General features: G+C 36.4%; 2 protein-coding genes across 2 annotated transcripts; both read left to right on the top strand.

Annotated features, from left to right (window-relative positions):
- The first annotated feature begins 3,238 nt into the window (after nt 1-3,238).
- On the top strand, nt 3,239-4,276 carry LOC113315724. Its single transcript, XM_026563981.1, has 2 exons — nt 3,239-3,327; nt 3,442-4,276. The coding sequence occupies exons 1-2, from the start codon at nt 3,239-3,241 to the stop codon at nt 4,274-4,276; spliced, it is 924 nt and encodes a 307-aa protein (XP_026419766.1).
- An 8,870-nt stretch (nt 4,277-13,146) lies between these two features.
- LOC113318355 (glucosidase 2 subunit beta-like) lies at nt 13,147-23,513 on the top strand. Its single transcript, XM_026566504.1, has 5 exons — nt 13,147-13,490; nt 13,603-13,719; nt 22,528-22,623; nt 22,980-23,162; nt 23,247-23,513. The coding sequence occupies exons 1-5, from the start codon at nt 13,385-13,387 to the stop codon at nt 23,420-23,422; spliced, it is 678 nt and encodes a 225-aa protein (XP_026422289.1). The 5' UTR covers nt 13,147-13,384; the 3' UTR covers nt 23,423-23,513.
- Nucleotides 23,514-23,519: the final 6 nt, after the last annotated feature.

Here is a 23,519-nt window from a genome sequence, read left to right as displayed (position 1 = left end):
ATGATTTGTGTGAGACAGTCATTTGATGTAGACTCCGAATGTTTCGTATTGATCATTTGATCACTTAAAAATTACTTTGAAGCTAATAGTTTGTGTGAGACAGCTATTGTCGCCTTCCGAGAATGTTTCAACGGTTTAAATGAGAGTTTAGAACAATTGGATATAAGCACAGTATGCGTACTTGCATATGTGTAATCCAAGTCCAGGAACCATGGTATGCATACACGTATGCGTACTGGTTGGTTAGTTGAAAGTCCGGGAACTTAGCGTACCCGTATGCGTACCGGAGGTAAAGTTCAAGTCCGTGAATTCAACTGAGTTTGGAGATATACGTACCCGTTCGCATACTGGCGAACCCAAACCAAGTCCGTATGCTTAAGGAAAATATCTTGATGAACCGAAGGATTTGTAGTAGTCGAAATATTCAAAAAATGCTTAAGGAAAATATCTTCAATATCTTTCCTATTGTTATACCAAATACCCAAAGAACCTTGAATAACATTAATATGAGATCTTCTCTTATTGAAATTCACCAGAGCATGAAAATAAGCAGTATTTCGGTCAGCTTCCAAAAATTTATCTCATGCTTGCTGCATATAAAATTCCTTTTGAATAGAAAGCCATTGTTGCATAGAATTTCTTAACTTCTTAACTTGTGGATGAGAAGTGGGCAAATTATTGTCGAGACATTGTTGAAGTTGATTCTGGATGTTATGCAGATTATCTTCAGTATTTCCAAAAGAATACCTTTTCCATAATTGCAGTTGTGACCGTGTGAACTTTAACTTGCTGGAAAATTGGTAAGAAGGAGGTCCCAAGAAATCTTGTTGCCAACTTTGAGAAATGGTACTTGTACATGAATGCATTTGAAACCAACATTTATAAAGTTTAAAAGGTGCATGCTTATTAGAACTAGGTGTTGTATGAAGTAAAATGGGACTGTGATCAAATGCAACTGGAATTAAGTGCTGAAGATGAGCATGTGTATAATGATTAATCCAAATTCTATTAAGTAATGCTCTGTCTAGTCTAACTGAAATGTAATCATCACTAGTTGTATGGTTAGACCAAGTAGTGTCTGCACCTGTATAACCCAAGTCAATTAGACCAATTTGCTGAACAAAGTTCCTTATATGTCTAGCATGATGAGGATGAGAAGCATTCTTAGAATGAGTTTCTGAGGCATGCATTGAGAAATTCAAGTCACCCAAAAGCACCCAAGGAAGATCAACAAAGTTATGCATATCCAATAAATATTTCCACTAAATTTGATTATCTATAGTATTATGATCATCATACATGAAGGTAACTAAAAAAATCTGGCTTGTTATCATGAGTATGGACAATGGCATGAACAATATCAGACGTAGTATACATTATTTCAAAATCAATTCCTTGTTTCCAAGCAACAACAATACCACCAGATAACCCTATAGATGAGTCAAACCAGTAACGAGGATACTTAGTATGAGAGAGATATAACCTCACATTATTAGCTTGAGCTTTAGTTTCAGACAAGAAAAAAATGTCAGGATCATTTGTGGTTATGCAAAAACGAAGGTAGTCCCTAGTATGTGGGTTTCCTATACCTTGACGGCTCCAAGATAAAATTTTCATGGTATTGAAAAATATAAAACAGGTAAAAAGGTGAAAATAAAAATAAAAGAGAGTAAAAACAGACACTAAGATGATAAAAATGAGAAAGTTTAAGAAAAACACCTGCTGCCAATAGGTCTTTGTAATTTTATTTACAAAATTCTTTCAAAAACCTTGGCTAATAGACTAAAACCTTTCATGAACAACATAATTTCTCAAAATCAAAGTGCTTTTATTCCTAAGAGGAGCATTTCTGATAATATCTTACTAGCTAATGAAGCCATATATGTTGTCAATCATGATGATAAAGTTGAGGGCATAGATGCCATTAAACTTGATATGTCTAAAGCTTATGACAAGCTTGAATGGGATTTTCTTGAAAAAGTTTTAACTAAAATGGGTCTGTCTAAGCACTGGGTTAAACTGATGAACTAGTGTGTTTCTACTGTGTCTTATTCTGTCATTCTTAATGGTAGCCCTACTGGCTTTTTCTAACCTGAAAGAGGGCTAAGACAGGGAGACCCACTTTCTCCCTATCTTTACATCATCTGTTCTGAAGCCCTATCTTCTTACATTGATAGCCTCTAGAAGAAGGGGATTTTAGAAGGCATTAAAGTTTGTAAAGAGGCCCCTGAAATGACTAACCTTTTTTTTGCTGATGATTCTCTTTTGTTTTCTAAAGCTACTTCAAAAAACTTTCAATTCATAAAAGACTATCTTCAAAAGTATTGCCTAGCCTCTGGGCAAGAAATCAATTTTGAAAAATCTGGTATTTTTTTTGGCAGGAAGATCCCTGAACATAGGAAAGCTCTTTTGGATAATATCCTAGATATCCAAAGCAGGGATTTAGGATAAAAATATCTTGGCACTCCCACTGTTTTCCAATCTTCTAAAATCCAGACCCATATGGGTATCCTCCAAGCCATTGATGCTAGGATTTCCATTTGGCTTCATAAGCTCTTATCTCAAGCTGCTAGAACTACTCTAATCAAGCACATTGGCCGAGCTATTCCTATTTTTCAAATGGGAGCTTTTCTTATTCCTAAACATCTCTGTAAACAAATGGATTCTCACCTCTGCAAATTCTGGTGGGGTGAAACTTTAGATCCCAAGGATAGAAAGCTGCACCTCCTAGGGTGGGATATTTTATGCTCCCCCAAAGCTGAAGGAGGTCTGGGGTTCAGAAAGGATGAATTAAAAAACCTAGCAATGCTTGCTAGGAATGCCTGGAGAATCTTAGAAAATCCTAATTGTTTACTTGCCATTGTTCTTAAGGATAAATACTTTCCTAAAACTGATTTATTGAATTCCAAGTGTACTGCCAAGTGCTCTTGGACTTGGAAGTGTCTGCATGCCATAAAGGAACTTATAAAACCTTTCATTTCCTGGATTGTTGGGGATGGTCAATTCATTGACCCATGATGTGACAAATGGATTCCTTCTCTGGGTTCTGCCACACCCAACCCTCTTGTTCCTCCTGATCCTAGTATCAAAGTTGCTTATTTTATTGATTCCCAAACTAGAAGTTGGGATGTGTCTAGACTTAACACCCATTTTGATAATGCTTCTGTCTAGAAGATTATCACCATTCCCTTAAGCCAGCTTTGCACTCCTGATATGAGGACTTGAGATATTTCAAAGAATGGCAAATTTTCCTCTAAATCTGCCTACTTGGGGCTCAGAGGCCTTAGGCCTTCCCCTTGTAAAAACCTTTGGAAGTGTATTTGGAAAGTAAGAGTACCTTATAGAATTCAAGTCTTTTTTATGGAGAGCTGCTAGAAATGCTTTGCCCTCTAGAACTATTCTTCACACTAGAATTCCTACACATAGTGTGGATTGTCCTAGGTGTTCTGATCCTCAGGAAACTATTATGCATGCTTTGGTCACTTGTCCCTTTGCTAGTAGAGTCTGGTTCATCTCTGATTTCAACATAAACACTCAATTTTTTCAAAACAAATCTTTTATTGACTGGCTTCTTTTCTGGTTAATTGATCCTCAATCTAAACTCTCTGAGGATGATCAATGTCTCTTTGTGGCTATCTTATGGTGTCTTTGGACCAGTAGAAACAACTTCATCTTCCAGAACATTAAGGAAAACTTCATTGTTGTCCTAGCTAGAGCTAGATCTATGCTCCTCACTAGAAAAAACAGAAATCCTAGTGTGACTATCCCTTCTACCGTACATGTCAGTATTTGTGATAAATGGATGCCCTCCTCTTTTGGTTGGATTAAATGTAATACTGATGGTGAATTTGATGATATCTCTGGAGCAAATGGTGTAGGGTATGTGATGCGAGACTTCTCAAGAAGTGCAACCTTTTGTGCTTCCTTAGTCTTTGATGTTTGTTCTGCTGAAGAAGCTGAAGCAAGAGTCATCTGGGAAATTCTGAAGAAAGCTGTGGAACAACACCTAACTCACATCATCATAGAAAGTGACGCGAAATCTCTCATAGACCAATTTTCAGTTGGGAATTTTGATGGGGACTCGCGAACATATGCTATCTTTAAAGACATTCTATTTTTTTCTTCCAAGTTATCTGCTTGTATCTTTAGTTTCCAACCTCGTTATTGTAATTTTGTAGCTCATGAGATTGCTCAGTGGGCTAAACAAAACAATTCTACCATGTACTGGTCTACACCCCCTGTTTGGATCCTTCCAACAGTTGAGGAGGACCATTAGCCTTTTTGAATGCCTTTGCTTATAAAAAAAAAAACACATGCTGCCATGCATCAGAGTCATTCTGTGCATTGTAAGCAATTGTTGCAGCAATATCCCACATATCATTATTATTAGCCGCAGGGTTTTCATCTTGATCATAACCAGTCTTATTCGCAAGGGCAGTGACAATTTCCATATCCGAGTTAACATCATTAACATGGGGTGCAGAAGTAATAAACAAAGTTGGTGCACGACGGTATCTCATTTTAGTTCCACTAGTACTAGCTCCATCACTTGTTACAGTAGAAGAAGGTTTAACTGATGCAGAAGGCTGGAATTGATTATTGTAAGAGGAAGAAGCTCCGACATTAGAATCAGTAGCCGAAAATATTGAAATCCTCATGCCATCGAAGGGTCTTGCCTGATCTTGAACAACTGGTTGGCTCAATCTGTGCCTCTGAGAACCATGTTCCAGGAAAAGTTGTGCCTCTTGTTGAGGGTTCCGTTGAGGAGGTAAAATTGGCTCAGCAAATCCGAAACCTCTAACAACTTCTTTCATTTCAATCCTTTTATGAGTCACATCAGCACAATCATTTCATCATGGTTTGGGACTTTATAATCTGGACAGAGACGATAAGGTTGCTTCTCATAAAAAAACCAATCCATCTAGTTACACCAGCAACATTGGCAGCAGTAATACCAGTAATAAGAGGAGTATTGACATTAATTAGAACTAGTTCTCTATACTTATAAGAAGTAAGAGGGTTCACGCCATCAAGTTCAACGACTCTCACCTCACCAACAATATTACCAATCATTCGCAGGATACCAACAAAAGTAAATTCAGGCACAAGATATTTGTACTCTAACCAGTAGGGAGAAACTGAGAAATCTAATTGATGATAGTCCATAATTAAATTCCATTCTTTTAGCACAATCAAGTATCCATCAAAGTTCCAAGCTCCTCAAAACAAAATAGCTTCTTTATCTTCATAAACTTGGAATTTCATAACAAAGATATTAGGTTCTAAAGTGCATACCTGAACCATCCACTGATTATGTCTTCTTAAATGAGGCCAAATAAATTTAACAGCACGTTCAGCATCCTACTAAGACATAATACCAGAAGCATATAGTTTACCAACAAGACTATATTTCCATTCTCCGACTCCAGCTAAAATGACAGTATTTGAGTGCATAATCACCCTTTTCCTAACAGGTTCTTCATTAATGAAACATCTTCCATTTGATGAGTAAGATTGTTTAACTCAGGTCTGGCCATAGGAATGAAGATGATGTTATAAGTGAAAGAACAATGAAGGGTATGAATGAAAAAGAAGATGATACCGCTGATTTTATAATGAAATTTAGTAAGAGGTGTCATATGGATACTGTATTTGAGATAAGTGTTGAAGAAAAGTTTAAGAAAGTGAAACAGTTGATAAAGGTTTGAAGGTATCAAAGCAACTGAATCATTGTAGATAACATCCAGAACAATTTTCCATACAGGTGAGATAGTATTACAAATATATAAAATCCAATTCAAATAAGACCAATCTGAAGAGATAAAGAGGAATCTATGCACCACTGCAATAAAAAGCCAATTGTGAAGATGCCAACCTTGAAACTCCCAACTTTGAAGATAACCCATGATATGATAGGACAATACTACAACATCAATACATGGAAGCAAGTGGAGAAGTAATTAATCTGCCATGAAAAGATAAAAAGAGAATTAGAATCAGAAATTGACACATCAGAGAAAGAGAAGGAAAAATAAAATAAAATTAGGTTAAAAAGGATAAAAAAGCCTGGCATTTTTAGGGGCGACCCCAAAAGAATTAGGGGCGACACAAAAAGACAAAAAAGGTCACCCAAGCGTAGATCTAAGGTACCCCTTATCTTCGAATTTTCAAAATGGCCGATATGCCCTTATATAATCGGTAGCAAACACAACAATCGGTAGTTAACATATAATCGGTAGTAGATATATACTAATTAGACTCCGATTATTGTGTGCACATTTCGGCTAATATGCCATTCTGTAATCGGTAGCTAAAGTAACTTATAAACTTACCGATTATTAGTAGCCCCAGATTCAAACTTGGCTAAATTCCATAAGTTTTGAGGGTACATAGCCCTACCATAACCATGTCGTTTGTGTTTTGGATGTAGCCATAATCAGAGGTCAAATTGGTTACATAACCTCTCGATTATGGATTGCCCCAAAATGAGATTTTGCTTAAATCCCTTATTGATAAACTTTGAAATATGCCATAATCGGTAGCTAATCTAACTTGTAAACTACCGATTATAAGTGGCCCCAGATTCAACCATTGCCAAATTGCATAGGTTATGAGGGTACAGAGCCAACCATAACCATATGGTTTATGTTTTGGATGTAGCCATAATCGAAGGTCAAATAGGTTACAAAACCTCTCGATTATAGGTTGCCCCAAAATTAGTTTTTGCTTAAATCTTTTTTTTCAAAACTTTGAAATCTGCCATAATCGACACATTATCAAACTTATAACCCTACCGATTATAAGTGTCCCCAGATTCAACCTTTGCCAAATTGCATAGGTTATGAGGGTATAGAGCCAACCATAACCATATGGTTTATGTTTTGGATGTATCCATAATCGGAGGTCAAATAGGTTCCAAAACCTCTCGATTATAGGTTTCCCCAAAATTAGTTTTTGCTTAAATCCTTTTTTCTCAAAATATTGAAATCTGCCATAATCGGTAGATTATCAAACTTATACCCTACCGATTATAAGTGGGCCCAGATTCACCTTAACAACCATATCCATTTGGTTTGTGTTTTGGATGTAGCCATAATCGTAAGTCCAATAGGTTACAAAACCTCCGATTATAGGTTGCCCCATATTCAAATTTTGAAAGCTACCATAATCGGTAGATATTCTAATTTAAATACCTACCTATTATTGGCTTCCCCAGATTCAACCTTCGTCAAATTAGCCGTTATGAAATAGCCGTTGGAGTTTTTGGGAAAAAGAAAAAGAGTCGTTGGACCGTAAACCTATATAAAGAAACTCATATCTATCAACCCAATTGCACCAAACTCTTTCCCCTCTTCAGTTCTAATTTTTCTTTTCGAAAACATGGATATTGCTTTTGCCAAAGAAGAAGATTGTGCTATTTATAGAGCGTACGTTGTGGTAACTGCTCATGATCGTGTTTACAAGCTCCACAAATCGGAATCCCAAGAGCAGCTATGGAACTGTATTTTAATGGTTTTTGAGGCGTTAGATGGTAATCGAATTCGAAGATCATCCAATGACATTAAGATGAGGTTAAAGGCGCTCGATAAGGAGATTGACAAACTTGAAGATGAGGAACGATTTGTTAGGGACGCTTTTCCTTGGTGGACGTATGAAAAACGAGTAAGTATCTATGTAACTCCGACTCACATTAACATAAGTTAGTATTAACTTGTTACTCATTCGTAATTTCAGAGAAATCTTGCGGATCGCCGGTATGTGGACCTCTACGGGAAACGATTTGAACATGAAGGATGCTACAAAATCAAGAGGGACAATTTCAATGGTCACTGGAAGTTATGATCTTTTTTAATACTTTTAAGTGATTGCAAGAGTATTTAGGTGGTTTTAAAGTGATTGTAACGTTAAGGTCTTTATGTAATGGCTGCAATCGGGAGATTATTAATATAAAAGCCTACCGATTAGCTATAAGCGGTAGTTTATTTGGTTAAATAACCAACCGATTACCATAATTGGAAACCTTATGAGTTAATTTAATTTCCGAATATTATGTTGTTTGGATACAGAAAACAAAAGGACTTTCGATTGTTATAATCGAAAGCCAAGTAGTGATATATGTTCCCGATTATGGTGTTGTTTGGACACAGAAAACGAAGTTTTCTTCACATAGAATAATCGAAGGAAACATATAAAATAAACCTACCGAATAATATAATTGAAAGTTTAAGTAGTTAACTTCGTTACCGAATATGGTGTTGTTTGGTTACAGATCACAAAGGACTTTATAGTGTAATAATCGGAGGCTAAGGAATGATGTTAGTTCCCGATTATGGTGTTGTTTGGATACAGAAACAAAGTTTTCTTCACATAGAATAATCGTAGGAATAATATAAACCACCCTACCGATGACAATAATCAACAGTTTAATAAGTTAGCTTAGTTCCCGAATATGGTGTGGTTTGGACACAGAACAAAAATTATTTGTTCAAAAAGCATAATCGGTAGGCAACGAAATTAACAATCTTCTGAATCTGATGTTTTTTTACAAAATTCATAGATTCGGTAGGTACAAAATATAAATATCTCCCGATTCTGACAATAAAATTGCAATATCCCCAGAATCAGGAGATATGTATATAAACTAATCTTCCGATTGTTTGTATAAAATTCAATAGTTTTATATCTCTGCATGTGATTCGCTTGCGAGTCATCGTTAAATGCATAAAGATAGCAATAAAACCATTCATAATTCATAAAACGAACCATTCACAAACCATAAACATAACGTACCAACTTATAATCCGACACAAACTTTGAGAACGACATAATCCGACATAAACAAAGTTATCCATAAAGTTAACAAAACACCGAGAGTTTAGTTCTTCCTATTTGCCATGACTTTGCGACCTTTACTACGTCTACGACTTGGACCAACATCATCATTGGTTTCATCAACTTGAGTGCTCGATGACGCCCGAGTTCTTTTGGTCACCTTCTTTGTAGGTTGCTTGCCTTTTTCCCCATGTCAACGTTATCAATCAACTCTTGGTACTTTTTTATCTTCTCAAGTGGCAAAAGCTCTCCGACCTTTATGCAATTATTGCACCATTTGGACAAACTCTTGAACCTGCTCATCTGTTTTAAAACATAGCATACCATCAAACGGTTATTACTCTATTTTGACCCATAATATTAAACTAAATTAAGAAAACAATACGTACCAATATATCAAAACCCCGAGGTTTCTCTTTGAGGATACTCTTATACGGTGCTGCGGGCTTTGCTTTAAGATCACAGATTACACGAAGATGGGAAGCTTTCTGGTACCAATCCATATAGTTGAGAGCATTTTCAAAACCTTGGTTGGCTGGCCTTCCTAAGTCGATTAAGTAATGTATCCTTCTATCCCAACGGAATTTACAGGATGGTTTACCCGAGTAAAACACCGTGATAGAATCTTTATCAGACTTGCACTGTTCCAGATCCAAAGAGAATTTTCCATGGATTTCCTCCTTTGGTATACCTTGTACATAACCGTGTTGTCGCATCACCATAGAGGCATTGTACATCACATATCCTGTGGGGTGCCACAACGGTCCAAAATAAAGGTCCAAATCGGACCGACCCACGATATGTCCATTAGCTCGGTCTTCCTTGTATGGATCAAAGCATACGTCTTGGGATTTCAGTTCATCCAAAATCTCCCTCAAACGAATCAACTGCTGCTCTTTTGTCCTAGAATGGTTGTCATCGAAGACGTACTTTGTTCCTCTAGGGTCACCTTTCGCCCACGCCGGGTTTTCAATGGCCAATCCCAAGATAGGAAAGTGGTCGTAGATCCATGTCTATATTGTCATTTTTGCAAGTATTAGGAAATTGATTCTTCAATGGTAGAAAAATTAAAAAATAACCAAGTATGTAGAGTTAATAAACAATACCTGTAGTAGACTCACGTTCCCGGCCACTTGGCTAATTCCAAGCCTCGACACCTTTCTCAACTCTTCCATCAACCACGCATGGCATGTCGTGCCCCAAGAGTACTCATGCACTTTATTGAGAGGATCCAGAAATTGTAAAAGGTTGGCGTCGACCCGATTGCCACTTCTATTGGGGAAAATGACACATCCCAATACACATAGGAGATATGCGGTAGCCGCGTGGTTGACTTACTCATCGGTTAAAGTTCCTTTCTCTTCTTTTTCCTTGGTGCCCTTGAACATATCCATCAGAGTATCCATGTTGAACTGTATAGTTCTATACTTCATGCATCTTTTGAACTCAGTTGTTGATGTTTTTCATCCCAACCCAAACACTTCTTAGTTAGAGAAAAAAGTTTGGTCCATTCCAACTGGTTTGTGAACTCAGCCCTAACACCTTTGCCATGGACAGGGAGTCCAACAATCTGCACAACATCATCTGGGGTAATCGTCATCTCCCCAAACGACATATGGAAGGTGTCGGTCTCAGGATAAAGTCTCTCCATAAACGCCGATATAGCCACCCGGTCATGTTCCAACATGGAGTTCTCGGCAGCATCAGCCAACCCCGAATTAGCAATAATTGTCTTGAACCTTTCACATTCATCCTTCAAAGGCCAATCCAGCATTTTAGTTGGTGCGGCAGTGGTTTTGAGTAGACGAACCGCATCGGAATGATACTATTGGACAAGTTAAAAAAAAACTAGAATAACCTAAAACTATAACCCTTAAAACTATTACGAAGAAAAAGATAATAGGTAAATAAAATGGATACGATTATTACCTCGGTTTCATATATTTCTTTGGCCCAGGAGTCTTTGTATCCAAATAACAATTGTCCTCCATCCTTCGGCAACCCAAGGATTACACCTTCTGGAATATCCTGCACCTTCAGTCTTTGTGGGACAATGTGTTGCGCTTTCGAGGAGGATTTTTCTTTTCGGCTTCTCCTTCTTCTTGCGCACCACTAGGTTGTCCTACTTATGGTACTCTATCTCCGGGTGCTTCTAGTTGAATTCCTGCTTGTGATTGTGGAGCGCTTGGTTGAGCACCTTCTTGAACTGGTTGTGATTGAGAGGCACTTGATTGAACACCTTCTTGAACCGGTTCTGATTGAGGGGCACTTGGTTGAACACCTTCTTGAATTGCTTGTTGAGTTCCATCTTGAGCACTTGAAGCGGCTTTAGCAGTCCTAGCTCTCCTTGCACTAGCTGTCAGGTTCTGACGCCTTTCCTTCCTTGCACTAGCTGAGACAATTGCATCTTCGACTTTTTTACCTCGCCTATCCCTAAAAAACAAAAGAAAGTACAACAGGTTAGTAAACTATATAATCAGAAGTTAATCTAAAACCAACGTTCCCGAATATACATATTCGGGAGGTTGAGTTAACCATTAGCCTCCGAGTATGAACAATCGAAAGTTTCAGTTCACCAAAAGCTACCAAATACGGATGATCGGAAACAAAAGAAAATTTTTGGTGTTCGAATATATTTATCTACACACAATAATCGGATGCTAAATTTCAACATAATCTTCCGAATACGAATAATCGATAGTCAGAAAAATTAGACCCTTCTGAATGCATCACAATCGAAAGCCTCACAAAAATAATTTCTACCGAATATGCATCACTTTATGTCCAGAAATTACTAAAGTGGTTGAGCCTAAACAATCGGAAGAAAATTACAAAACATATCACCCGATTATTGCGTCTCTAATACTTGTTCTTCCTTAGTATATTCGGAAGGAAAAAACACAATTAACTTCCGATTATGATCGATTTAGGCCTCAGTAACGAAAAACGTTCTACAATCGGTAGGCAACCTAAATATTTACCACCCGAATATGACAAATGTTCTTGTGAAATGAAGAATTCGACCACAATCGGAAGTTTAAAACAATAACTAACCTACCGAATCTGGGTAATAACCGAAAACCCTAAAAAAACATGGATTCGTCGAATTGAAGCAATATAAACCAAATTAATGGTAGAATCTTACCTAATCGGGGCCATTTGAAGTTGCCTGAGAGTTTGGCTATCAGTATCACCTACTTCAGGGACTTCATCTTCTTCGTGTTCTTCGGGTTCGTGAGTTAAAACCTCTTTATTACGGGCATGCAATCCAATGTTTGGATCCTCACCGCGACAAACGTTTTTGGTTTTAGCTTTCTTACGTTCATTTTCTTTCATCTTTATAGAGAATAATCGACGATGATTCGATTCGGCGATTAATGATAACGATGTATTGAAGTGGAGTTCAACGAGGGGGAAGTTTTCCTCTCTGAAATCGGAAGGGAAGAGGAGAAGAGGAGTTGACGTTGAAAAGAAAAGAAAAGAAAAGAAATGAAATGAATTTAGGTTGACATTGGTTTTATTTGTCAAACGGTTATTAATCGGGAGGTAATACCACCTCATTAGCTACCGATTGTTGAGTAGCCCCAAATCGGTAGACATGGTTACTTATAACCTACCGATTAAGGGAAGCCCCAAATCGAACATTTGCCAAATTCCATAGTTTCGAAGGTACAGAGCCAACCATAACCATTTGGTTCGTCTTTTGGATGTAGCCATAATCAGAAGATAAATAGATTACAAAACCTCTCAACTATAGGTTGCCCCAAAATGAGTTTTTTCCTATAATCCTTCATTGCAGGAAATTTGAAATCTACCATAATCGGTAGGAATTGTTACTTTTACCATCCCGATTATGGGAAGCCCTAAATCGTTAGCTTAGACATTTTTTTATTCGTCCGATTATATATGAGTCCAAATTTCACCATTGCAAAATTCTAAAGATTTCTTATTTCTGTACTTTAACAATCGGTAGTCTCGTGAGCTTCTGGATCCTACCGATTGTTATAGAAGCCGGATACGAGTTTGGCACAAAATCGATATTAATCGGTATTATAATATCGTTACTAAGCTTCCGATTTCTTTATACTAATCGGACACAAAATAACTTCCAATTATGTAAGGACATTAACATATTCTCCGCGTTTTTGGACATCCCTTAACGGTGTATATGGGTTGGGAATAAAAAAGTCGCCTCTAAAAATGCCAGGTAAAAAAGGAGAGAAAAAAGACAGTCGTAAGATCACCTTGTCCACATGACTTGCATCTGTGAGCTTATTTTAGTGCAAATGTAACCAGCACGACGGATTTTACGAACATAACCTAACCTCTAATCGATAGAAAGACATGCGGACAAGGTGAAACCCTAACTGTAACTGTAAGCGTTGTAAACCCTAATTTTAAGCGGCAACCCTATATCACCTTATAGATAGAAAGACAGTTGCTTGCTACAGCTCAGTTTGACTTGAACTTAAAGTCTTCACTTAAAGAGTGACATAGCTACGATGTGAATTTCATCACAGACTAGTCAAGGAATCGATCATCAGGCAATTTGATGGAGGTAGTCCTGATTTTCGTTCCTCTTCTGATCATTTCATTTTTCCAGTCATCTTCATCTTCTATACTCCCAAAATCACCTTATCTTGGAATCCATCCCGAAGGTCATCTCATTTCTCATTTCTTTCTCTTTCTTTCTGCTTCTATTTCTCTTATTTTTCACTTTACTTTCCATCCTCATCTCAAATTTGTTTTGTGTTGTGTATGAAATTGCAGATGAGAAGTATTATTTTGAGTCGCAGTTGATCCAATGCAAAGATGGATCTAAATCTTTCACTCGAGATCGTCTTAATGATGGTTTTTGTGATTGCATAGATGGTACCGATGAGCCTGGTAACATTACTCCTAACCCCAATGTATTCCTGTCCTCTCCATTAATTATCTTTGCTGCAAGAAAAATACTGCCATTTCTTTTAAGTTTGTTTGGTATCAGTTTCCAGTACTTAAAACTTAGAAATCGACCAATTTAATTTTGGCATGCATGTCTATATTCTAAGCTCATTTTAAGAAATTATTTACATGATTGGATAAGTAATGACAGATTGGTTATTTTGAAAATAAAATCTGTCAGTGACGGCGTTGGAAATTTGAGTCTATATGAAATCGGAATACCACTTGCGAGCAAATCTTAGAGATGCTTGCATTGAGAGAAGATATTACTTTCCATAGGCTGATTCGATAGGTTATATGTGGATTCTGTCAATCTAGACCATACAGTTTGAGTTCATCATTTCAGACTTAATAGACATCTGTGCATCATTAACGGATGGTGTATACTAATTGATCATGACTGATTAGTGCAGTGCCACAAGTACCGACAAAGAACACAACTGGTACTGGGATACAGAGCTGAAGCTTTTCTCATTTAGTCAAGCTAGAATGAGCTACACATGAGCCTAGCTTGGCAGTAACTCAAGTTTAAAACGTGTGTTAGTTAGTATTAAAGAAAGTATCTATTAAGTAGAATATATGATTGTCGATTTTATAGATTTGGGTTTAGCCGTTTAAGTTCTGTTTGCGTAAGAGTAGAAAGTGAAATTGTTAGAGAAGAGAGTATATATGTGTGTTTGAGTTCTCTATATTTGTTGATGGTTGATCGTCTGGTGTTTGCAAGGTGGTTTGTGTTGTTTTCTCCTTTGCTGCGAGTCCTTTTGTTGTTGGTTTATGACGATGATGATCATTGTTTCTACTTGTAATAAGGAAAGAGAGAATGAAAGGGGATGTGAGATGATCTCAAACTAAAATTGCCATGCAAACACACAGTGCCTTTTTTTTTAATGCAAACACTGCTTGTATTGAGTACTCACATTCCCTTTCATTCTCACTTAGATGGTGAATATGAGTGTTTAACTAAATGGTCTTGCAGACACTGAGGGATCAGCCATCAACAAACACTGTGTTCTTATTTGCATTTTCATTTTGTTTTGCCACTAGTATTTTCATACTTTAGTTCAATGCACCTATCATTTGAACCTAGGTCCTTGGAGTCAACAACCATAGATTTTACAAGTTTTACTAAGCAAACACTTGTTATGGTAATTAATCAATTGTAATTGCAACATCATTTAATTTAAAATTTTTAATCACATTGCCCTACCAACTAAAGGGTTGTGCTAAGCTTAGTAACAATCTACCCAAAAAAAGACGAGAGTTCAGTGATTAATCTACACAACTAGAAAAAAACGGAATAGAAATATCCAGATATGAATATTGTTATGGCATAATGGAAAATGAAATTGAGTAATGTCTTCTTGAAGGTTGTATATGTTCCATAGGAGGGCAGGTTTAGATGTTTTCGGTTTTGAGAGCAGAAAGTTTATGGCAACACTAGAAAATAGTTTTGAATGTTTTCTAGAAACCAAGAATATGGAAATCACAACAGAAGGACATGAACTAGCCTTCTTATAACTGACGATACAATTGAGTGGATGTCTTTTCAATCCCATACCATGCAAGGATCACCTCATCAGGCTCACAACTAGTTTCACACCTGTGTTACGATGGCCCTCTTTTTTTTTTTTTTTTAGCTGTGTCCACATGGCTCAGTTACCAAGAAATATAAAAGAAAAATCTTAAATACCTTAATTACTCTAACATTTACTATTATAGCAGTTAGGATATTCTTTTAGAAGTTTTACATATTAAAAAGTTATCTTTCATCAATAATTCTATTTAGCCCACCCTAAATACCATGGTTAATCCCACCGATAGTGTGGCTTGACTTTTTCACTTTTCGTTTTTCTCTTTCTTCTTCGACATGTTTCTTTTTAACTTTTCCAAGAGAAATAAGAGTAAAACAAAAAAATGAAAAAGTCAAGCCACGTCATCGGTGGGATTAACCGTGATATTTACGTATTTACTGTGTGCAAACCATATCCCCGTTTTCTAGTTTTTTAAGTTGTGACACCATGTCCGTGTTGTTGTAACACAAAACTTATACTGAATGTTTAGATGCGTTTGTAAATAAATTGTTCAAATGAAATTTGGGCCTCATCCTTGTGGCACACGGCTTTCATTAGGTTGGATGGCTTTAGTACTTGAAAAATGACCATTCTATTTCCTGGAGCTGTTTGAGATGTTGCTTCCGGTGATTCTTCTGTTCATTGACTTCCTTGCTTGATGTTTTTATCACTCTCGTTATCAATAACAGGCAGCGATATCTCAAAACATCCACCCGCGAGTTTTCTTACCGATTAGTTTGATTTCTCCTGATTGAAAAGGTGGCATATAAAATTTCTCTGTGAAACTATTGTATGATTTTATCACTCAGCTAGCTCATTTAGGTTTTAAAGCTTAACAGTTACTATTAACTGACATTTTGGGACTTTTCTGTAACCTCCTGGAACTGAGGTACTCATTTGGTTGTCAGGAGTTCAGATTGTCCTGCATTCTATGTCATAATTAGTTCTGAAACGAATTCCATGTTATCGATCGTGTTGTCTATATCCACTTGCAGTCCCTTCTAGTTCTTAGTTGTTTAGTCAGTTTTCTTCTTCATTTAGTATTATTCTATTAAGTAGCTTGAGTTTTGTTTCCTGTATCAAGTCTTCTTCGAATCATATGTTCTTGTTTGCTGATAGCACATCAGCTCCAAGGAGCAAACTTTACTTCAAAAATGTAGGTAGCACCTAAATCTATTCTTGTCTGGAGTGTTCTTATTTATTTAAAATAATCACAGTGTAGGATATCAAGTTTTTCACATGATCAAGGAATTAAAGATTGTGTATTAGTAAATCGATTGTATATCGATGGAGCAGAGTTTTGGTTTACTGGAATTTCAGTCTCATGTATGCAACGATTACTAATGTTCATCATTAGGACTGAGTGGTCTATGTTCTTAAATGATCATGACTATAATAACCACAAGAACAAAAAAGAATGACAGTCGCCAAAGTAAAAGGTCTGAACACTTGAATGGATGTTAGACGAACTGCGCTGAGATTGGGTTTGATTGAGTAGGTGAAGCTCAACACCAACTCGCTTTCAAGCTGTTTGTGTTTGCAACAGAGCTTGTGTTTGTCATCTATGAAACGAGCCAAATTTGGTAGGAACCTGAATTTTATCGATGTCAGATAACTTATTTGTTCATCATAGGGTGTGGTGGTGTTGGCAAGTTTCTCAAGCTTCTTACATGCTTGTTGGCAAAGTTGGGTCGTGCCAGGAGCTTTTTTTTTCCTCGTTATGAAGCTAAAGTTGGTAAATTCTTTTTAATGTTGATTTTATAGAGACTTGGGGCCGAATTATGTTTGCACTAATAAATAGTAACATATGAAAAACATTACTCAGGTGCGTAGGAATACTCCTTATTTGTTGATGGTTGATCTTTCGGTGTTTGCAAGGTGATTTTCCCATCTCTAATTCCCGAAGATTACTTTTGTGCCCAATCAACGATATCATCTTCATCATTTGGACAATAGTCCCCCTGATAAAAGAAAAAAAACCGAGAATCTTGTTTCCTAACAATACAAAGGCTATGCAGGCAGGATATATGCTTTTGAATTGTCAAATATGCCTGTTGAAGGGACCTAACCTGGAAGCAGTTGTAGCTTGAGGTAGGCCTTATCCAAGAGGAAACAAGGTTGTAACCTAGGACAGTTTGGCAGTCCAGTCACCTCTTTTCTAGCCCCATGCTAAAGAATAACAATTAACGTGTAACACATATTTTGCAGATTTTTGCGGGACACCCAAAAGAGCTTAACATTTTATTTTTTTCTGTTCGTCCAATTACAAGTATAAATAAATATCCGTAGCTTTACCAATTGGCAGAGAAGTTTTGATGGGAAGAAGTCCTTAGTAATAGAGATAAATATAAAACTCCATTGCAAACACCGAAAGATTAATCATCAACAAATATTAAGTGTTTATATGCACATGGATTTTGTATAACCTTAGACATAGAAATCTAGGTCTATGAAATCTGACCCAAACTAATAGGCACCATGGCATAGCGCAACACGCCGCACGGATAATAACATGGTACAGTACAGCAAAACACGCTAAGCTACCATGCTGTGCTGGGCTGATCTGGGTTCAAATTTCAGCGTGCTAGGCTAGGCTGTGCTCGTAAGAAAACACTTGCAATGCTAGTCAATGTGTGACAACATATTATTCTTGGTAGAAGTTGCTCTAAGTGCTATCGAGTTTAATTATTCTTTCTGTTCAGTCGTATGAATTGTGTTTGGTGACGAGTTTTGGCTTTAGATCTTGATATCAAGGCCCATTGGATTTGTTATTTTACCAGAGTGGCATCAGCTTGGTTGTTAGAGTTTCATTAACATGTATCATTCAAATTCAAGAAGAAAAAGTTGTATCTTGGAAAAGAAAAAAGAAAGTAGAGTGCTTGAAATTGAGAATTTTCTCCACGATGATTTAGTTGACTGCCTTAATGGCACTGGCCAACCTGGTAAACTGCGCCTGCAGCTTTATCCCATGATTAGTTAGCTGTTATGTAAACTCAACCTCATGTTTGTCTCCCCATAATCGTATTATATGTTTTGATTTACAAAGGTTGGCATGGTTACACTAAAAGTCATTTGCTCATGGCCTTGTGTCAGAAAGGTGGTATAGTAAGTGTTTGCTTAGTAAAACTAATCAAAGTCTATAATTGTTGGATTGTTGATTCCATAGATGTGGATTCAGATGTCGTTTACATTTGGATAAAAGTAATGTACTAGAGTTACAACTTAAAAAAATTGTGTCTGGATATTATTTATACTTGCTGATGGTTGATTTTTTCGGTATTTGTAAGATGGTTTATTTAGTTATTAATGCATTTTAAGCTCTATCAACTCTTTAGAAATGCTTTCTTCGCCAGTTAGTGGTGATGTTGATCCTTGCTTGTACTTGTAACTGGGCAATAACTGAAATAAAAACCTGGTAAGTATTTTAGATATAATTTCTTTTTAAAATGTTGACCGATTACGAGTACAATCGAAGATCAATAACATCATTAATTGACCGAGAAAGCACTTCTAATTGGTAGGAAGAGTGTGAACTTATAGATGATCAATTGAATTTCAAACTAAAACTGTTTTATGGAAACTGGTGAGTCAAATATTAACGAGTCTGCAGTACTTATGTTCCTTTGTATTTTTAGTTTGTACCTTCGTACTTTTATTCTGATGCAAGCGGGATTTGAGCGCAAGCCTTATGTGATCAACAATAATAGACTTTACCAACTTTATTAAGCAGATACTTGGTTTAGTCGTCACTATTGCAGCAACACCTTTTCTTCTTTTGGGTGGATAAAGTTATGGCTGACCAGGCAGAAGTGTGTCAGAAACATATTGCGAACAGTAACTTACTTGAGAAAAGACGTGTAGAAAACTGAATTTATATTAGAAAGATAAGAAAGTCCACTGATAATGGTTACTGGGTAAATCTGCTATAGGGGCAAATACAAATAGGAATCTACTTGCTAAAGGCTGGTTAGATGTATCATTATATCTTATACCGTGTGTCCAGGGTTATATGCTTGTTAGTGGTACCAGTTTCTAAGTGTCTTAAAACTGGAAAACCAGAAGTAGATTCATTTCGATTGATATGTCATTAATTGGGATTTGCTTCAGTAGTACTAAAATTGATAAACAATAGTCTGCTTTAGTTTAGGTTGGCTAAGTTTATGATTGTTGACTGCATGTCCAGACTGACAAAATTTACTTTTGATACTCTCTTTCTTTCTCGCTTCGTTGATTATATTTCATATAGATTAGTGTAAAGGCAAAATTAAAAAAAAAAGAAGCATAATATAGGTCTGCATGGAAACTTTCTCTTCGTTGATGGTGCTAGATCAATATTTCTGGAGGTGTTTATCTGTCCATTACGGATGTTTTCTTCGCCAGTTAGTGGCGTTGCTGATCTTTGCTTGTACTTGTAATTAGACGATTAGCCAACAATAATAACAAATAAAAACGATTTATAACAAATGATCACATGTTACATCAGTTTATTACTCTTAATCCCACCCGGATAATGTTATGTCTGTAATATGAAAACACACATACATATTATGGAGGTTGTGCTTGGTGTATATGGTGTATTATTTGCTTATGAGCTTCAGGCTATGTCCTAATATTGAAGGCAATAGGGGTCATTGTTAGACGCTGACCTAATGTGTTGAGTTTTCTTATAACAACCAATACCTATGAAGCATCAAGCAATTACTACCTGACTCCAAATACATCATAAATGACTTTAAATCGTTTTGTCTTTTATTAGTTATTTGATTTGAAGTTGGATTATTGTCTGATTACAAGTACAAGTAAGGATCAGTAGTGCTACTAATTGGCAGAGAAAAAATTCTCGACGGATTGAAAAATTATCCTCAGTAGAAAAATGTCTATAATCGCTTTGCAATCATTGGAAGAACAACCATCAACGATCACGGAATATAAGTATGCACTTGAATTTTGTTTGTCTCTGATTTTGTTTATTTTTGATGCAAACAGGATTTAAACCTAGTCTTAGGAAGTTAACAACTGTAGCATTTTATCAGTTACCTAAAATGATACCAACAATTGTAAGCTGGTTATTTATGTAGTAGAATAATAGCATTTCAGGTGAAAAGTTAACACCTTAAAAGTGTGTTTATCGAGGCTTGAACTCTGAGGCCTAACAAAGTGGAGAAGGGGGTAGTGTGGCAGTGGCTAGTTGCATTTCAAATGAGTGAGCATTTGGGAAACTAGATAGCTATCTATTCCTCCACTATCATCGTATCTTCATCATCTTGTAGTCTAAATCTAATGCTATTAGGCTAGTTGCATTTCAAATGACCGAACTTTTGGGAACCCAAGTAGCTAACCTATATAATAAAGTTAGTGTAGGGCAAGGTTATGTGGCGTATATCTGAATCACATGCTCAGACTGTCTTCATAATGGTTTACCTGATTGCTTTGATGGTACTAACCATCCTTGGTTTTAGTAATTCCTCCATTGTCCTATCTGCAATTGGAACTTTACGTGATACTTGTTTTAAAGAATTCTATCGGTGGTGCTATTGTTAGAAATATTCAAGGTGTTAAGATGCGAAAACTGTGTCATTTGGCCAAAGAATTGATGTTCTAAACAGCAATTTGGTATCCATATAGATTTATAATGATAGGTAGAATAGAAATGAAACTCATTTTAATTCCACTTTGCTATAAAAATAGACGATAAGTGTTTGTTTAGTAAATCTGGTGAAATCTATGATTGCCGATTTTGTAGACCTTGATTCAAATCTCGCTTGCATTAGACTAAAAATAGAAAATTAGAGTTAGAGCATAATCCTTGTGTATTCGAGTGTTCCCCGTGTGTTCTGATGGTTGATTCTCTGATGCTTCTAAGGTGGTTTTTCTCACTTTCCTCTGCACCTTTAGGGTATGTTCATCCCTCCATCAGAGGTGTTTTATTTTATTAGTTAACAGTGATGCTAATTCTTGTTGCTGCTTGTAATATGACAATAATCTCGTCATTTAGAAGACAATAGATAAGAAAACCTTTTCTTTGGATCAGACAAAGGTTAGACTCCTTGGTAGGATAAAATGAAATTTCATTTAAAACCACTGTTCTTAATATCAATATATGAAATATATTAGCTGCCCATGGGATGTCATTAATGTGTTTTACTTTGAAATCAATATTCCTTCGTTGATTATAGCTTGTATTGAGTCTTCATGCAAGTGGCAAAAAAGCCATAAAATTTACAAACGATGCATAAATTCATGGCCTTTTATCCTACTTTCTTAATTTTAAACAGAGAATTAAAATTAACTTCCAGTTTTCCACTAATGTACCGCAACTTTTATCACCTTAAATGTTAATTGTTTTCTTCTATATTTTACTATAATCAAGCATATTAGCATAAGCAATAGTCAACAATCAACAATTAGTTATACACTGAAGAGATGTTAGGAATCAGTAGAACGTGGTTCTGAACAAAAAATAAAATTAGTTTTTTAATTGTTAAAACTAGTTTTACACTGCTATTCGAAAAAAATAAAATTAGTTATGCACTGATGAAATGTTGGGAATCAGTAGAACAGGGTTCTGAGCAGCTAAGATTTGAGTGTCATGCCTGTAGTTGTGACCTGTTTTCTTCATTAGATCAGATGGATTTATTACTTGGAAACTGACTGATGTATTTCCTCAGAGGTGTTTGATATATCAATTCCTTGGTTTCTTCTATTTGTTGTCCTCCTCGCCACTTAGTTATGCTGTTTGCAAACCTAGGTAATGTTACCCTGAATTGTCCACTTGGATATACTTACCAATCCGAACCTAACTTAACTGAACACTTGTTAAAGGGTTAGCTGATGAAGGTTCTCTTTCAAATTATTCTACTATTTTGATTGTGTTACCTACACGTTATGATAAGACAAAATTTTAAATGACTGTTCCCTAACCATTAATCAGCTCTGTGATCACATAGTAGCCGAGATATTTATGCCGCTGCTGACCTTTATTCAGATTGTCTTGCATCATCCTAAGTCGTGATGAATTCCGGCAGCAACTCCATACTGTCAACATGTGTCTGTTATCACCTTCTACTTGCAGTGTGCCCAAAACACCTATACGTTTGCTAAATCAATTTTCTTCTTCATTTAATTTTATAACTAGCTCCAGTTTATTTATTTCTTTAAGGTTTATTGTATTTGTGGACAGGTACTCCAGCTTGTCCGAGGAGCAAATTTTATTGCAAAAATGTAGGAAGTACACCACTAACATTGTTCTCGTCTCGGATAAATGATCGCTTCTGTGGTAAGTTAATCCAACAATAAGTTCTTCTACAAGTCACCTGATTCTTTGTTTCAGCGTTATTACTGATTTTTCTGGCCCACTGTTGACTATTATCAAAGAAGTTCGTTATATTCAGTCTACAACTGTTTATACATAGCAATGAATCACACAGCTGATACAAAAAGAACCAGTGATACACTATTGTTTGGTCAATCCGAACAGGAACTGAAATGAAATGTTCGGCCTCTAAGGTGTTAAAAGGAGCAAGGGGTTTTCTTGATAGTCCAAATTACAGCACGTTCCACATGTATGTGCAGCAGCATTTTAGCTTTTATTTTGTGTTCTGATTGCGCTTTTTGGTGCAAATATCCTTGTAGACTGTTGTGATGGAAGCGACGAGTACGATGGCAGCATTGATTGTCCAAATACATGCTTCAAAAACGGGAATGTTGGCAGGAAAAACCATGATTATATGTCAAGTAGAATGCATATGAGCAGTTTTGATCTGCAGGGCCGGGAAAATACAACGAATCTGGAGGATCTAATTCAGAAACTAAAAGGTATCTTAAGTTTTTGTTTTTGTGCAGTTGAAAGTCTTTGATTCGAAATCCTTAACTAAATTTTCATCTGGGGTTCTCTCTCAGATTTGAAGATAGTTTTCATCCTAGAGGTGGTTCTGGTTAGTATGGTAGCTTTCTATCTCTTCCGTCAAGACGTGTCCCTAGTCACAAGCGACCAAAGGGACGGTTTGGGACCCCTAACTTATGAGGGCAGAGGGCTGGCAAGATTTTTATTTTCTTCATTTTGTTCAATCCTGTAAATATATATACACAGAATTCTTGAACAATGAATACACGCAATAGCAAGATGATTAAAAGTTTGAAATTGCGAGGCATTTGGAATTGTTTATACTTGTC

This window comes from Papaver somniferum, chromosome 10 (assembly GCF_003573695.1).
Source record: "Papaver somniferum cultivar HN1 chromosome 10, ASM357369v1, whole genome shotgun sequence".
NCBI classification, from domain to species: domain Eukaryota; kingdom Viridiplantae; phylum Streptophyta; class Magnoliopsida; order Ranunculales; family Papaveraceae; genus Papaver; species Papaver somniferum.
Note: the sequence above shows the minus strand (reverse complement) of the source record. Positions and strands in the feature narration are given on the sequence as shown.

Excerpts from the sequence above, each read along its gene's own strand:
- LOC113315724 (XM_026563981.1), top strand. The coding sequence starts at position 3,239 with ATGGCAAATTTTCCTCTAAATCTGCCTACTTGGGGCTCAGAGGCCTTA. Across the intron at positions 3,328-3,441 it reads TTTGGAAGTGTATTTGGAAA|GTGTTCTGATCCTCAGGAAA; the intron begins GTAAGAGTACCT and ends GGATTGTCCTAG.
- LOC113318355 (XM_026566504.1), top strand. The coding sequence starts at position 13,385 with ATGGAGGTAGTCCTGATTTTCGTTCCTCTTCTGATCATTTCATTTTTC. Across the intron at positions 13,491-13,602 it reads TCTTGGAATCCATCCCGAAG|ATGAGAAGTATTATTTTGAG; the intron begins GTCATCTCATTT and ends ATGAAATTGCAG. Across the intron at positions 23,163-23,246 it reads TCTAATTCAGAAACTAAAAG|ATTTGAAGATAGTTTTCATC; the intron begins GTATCTTAAGTT and ends GTTCTCTCTCAG.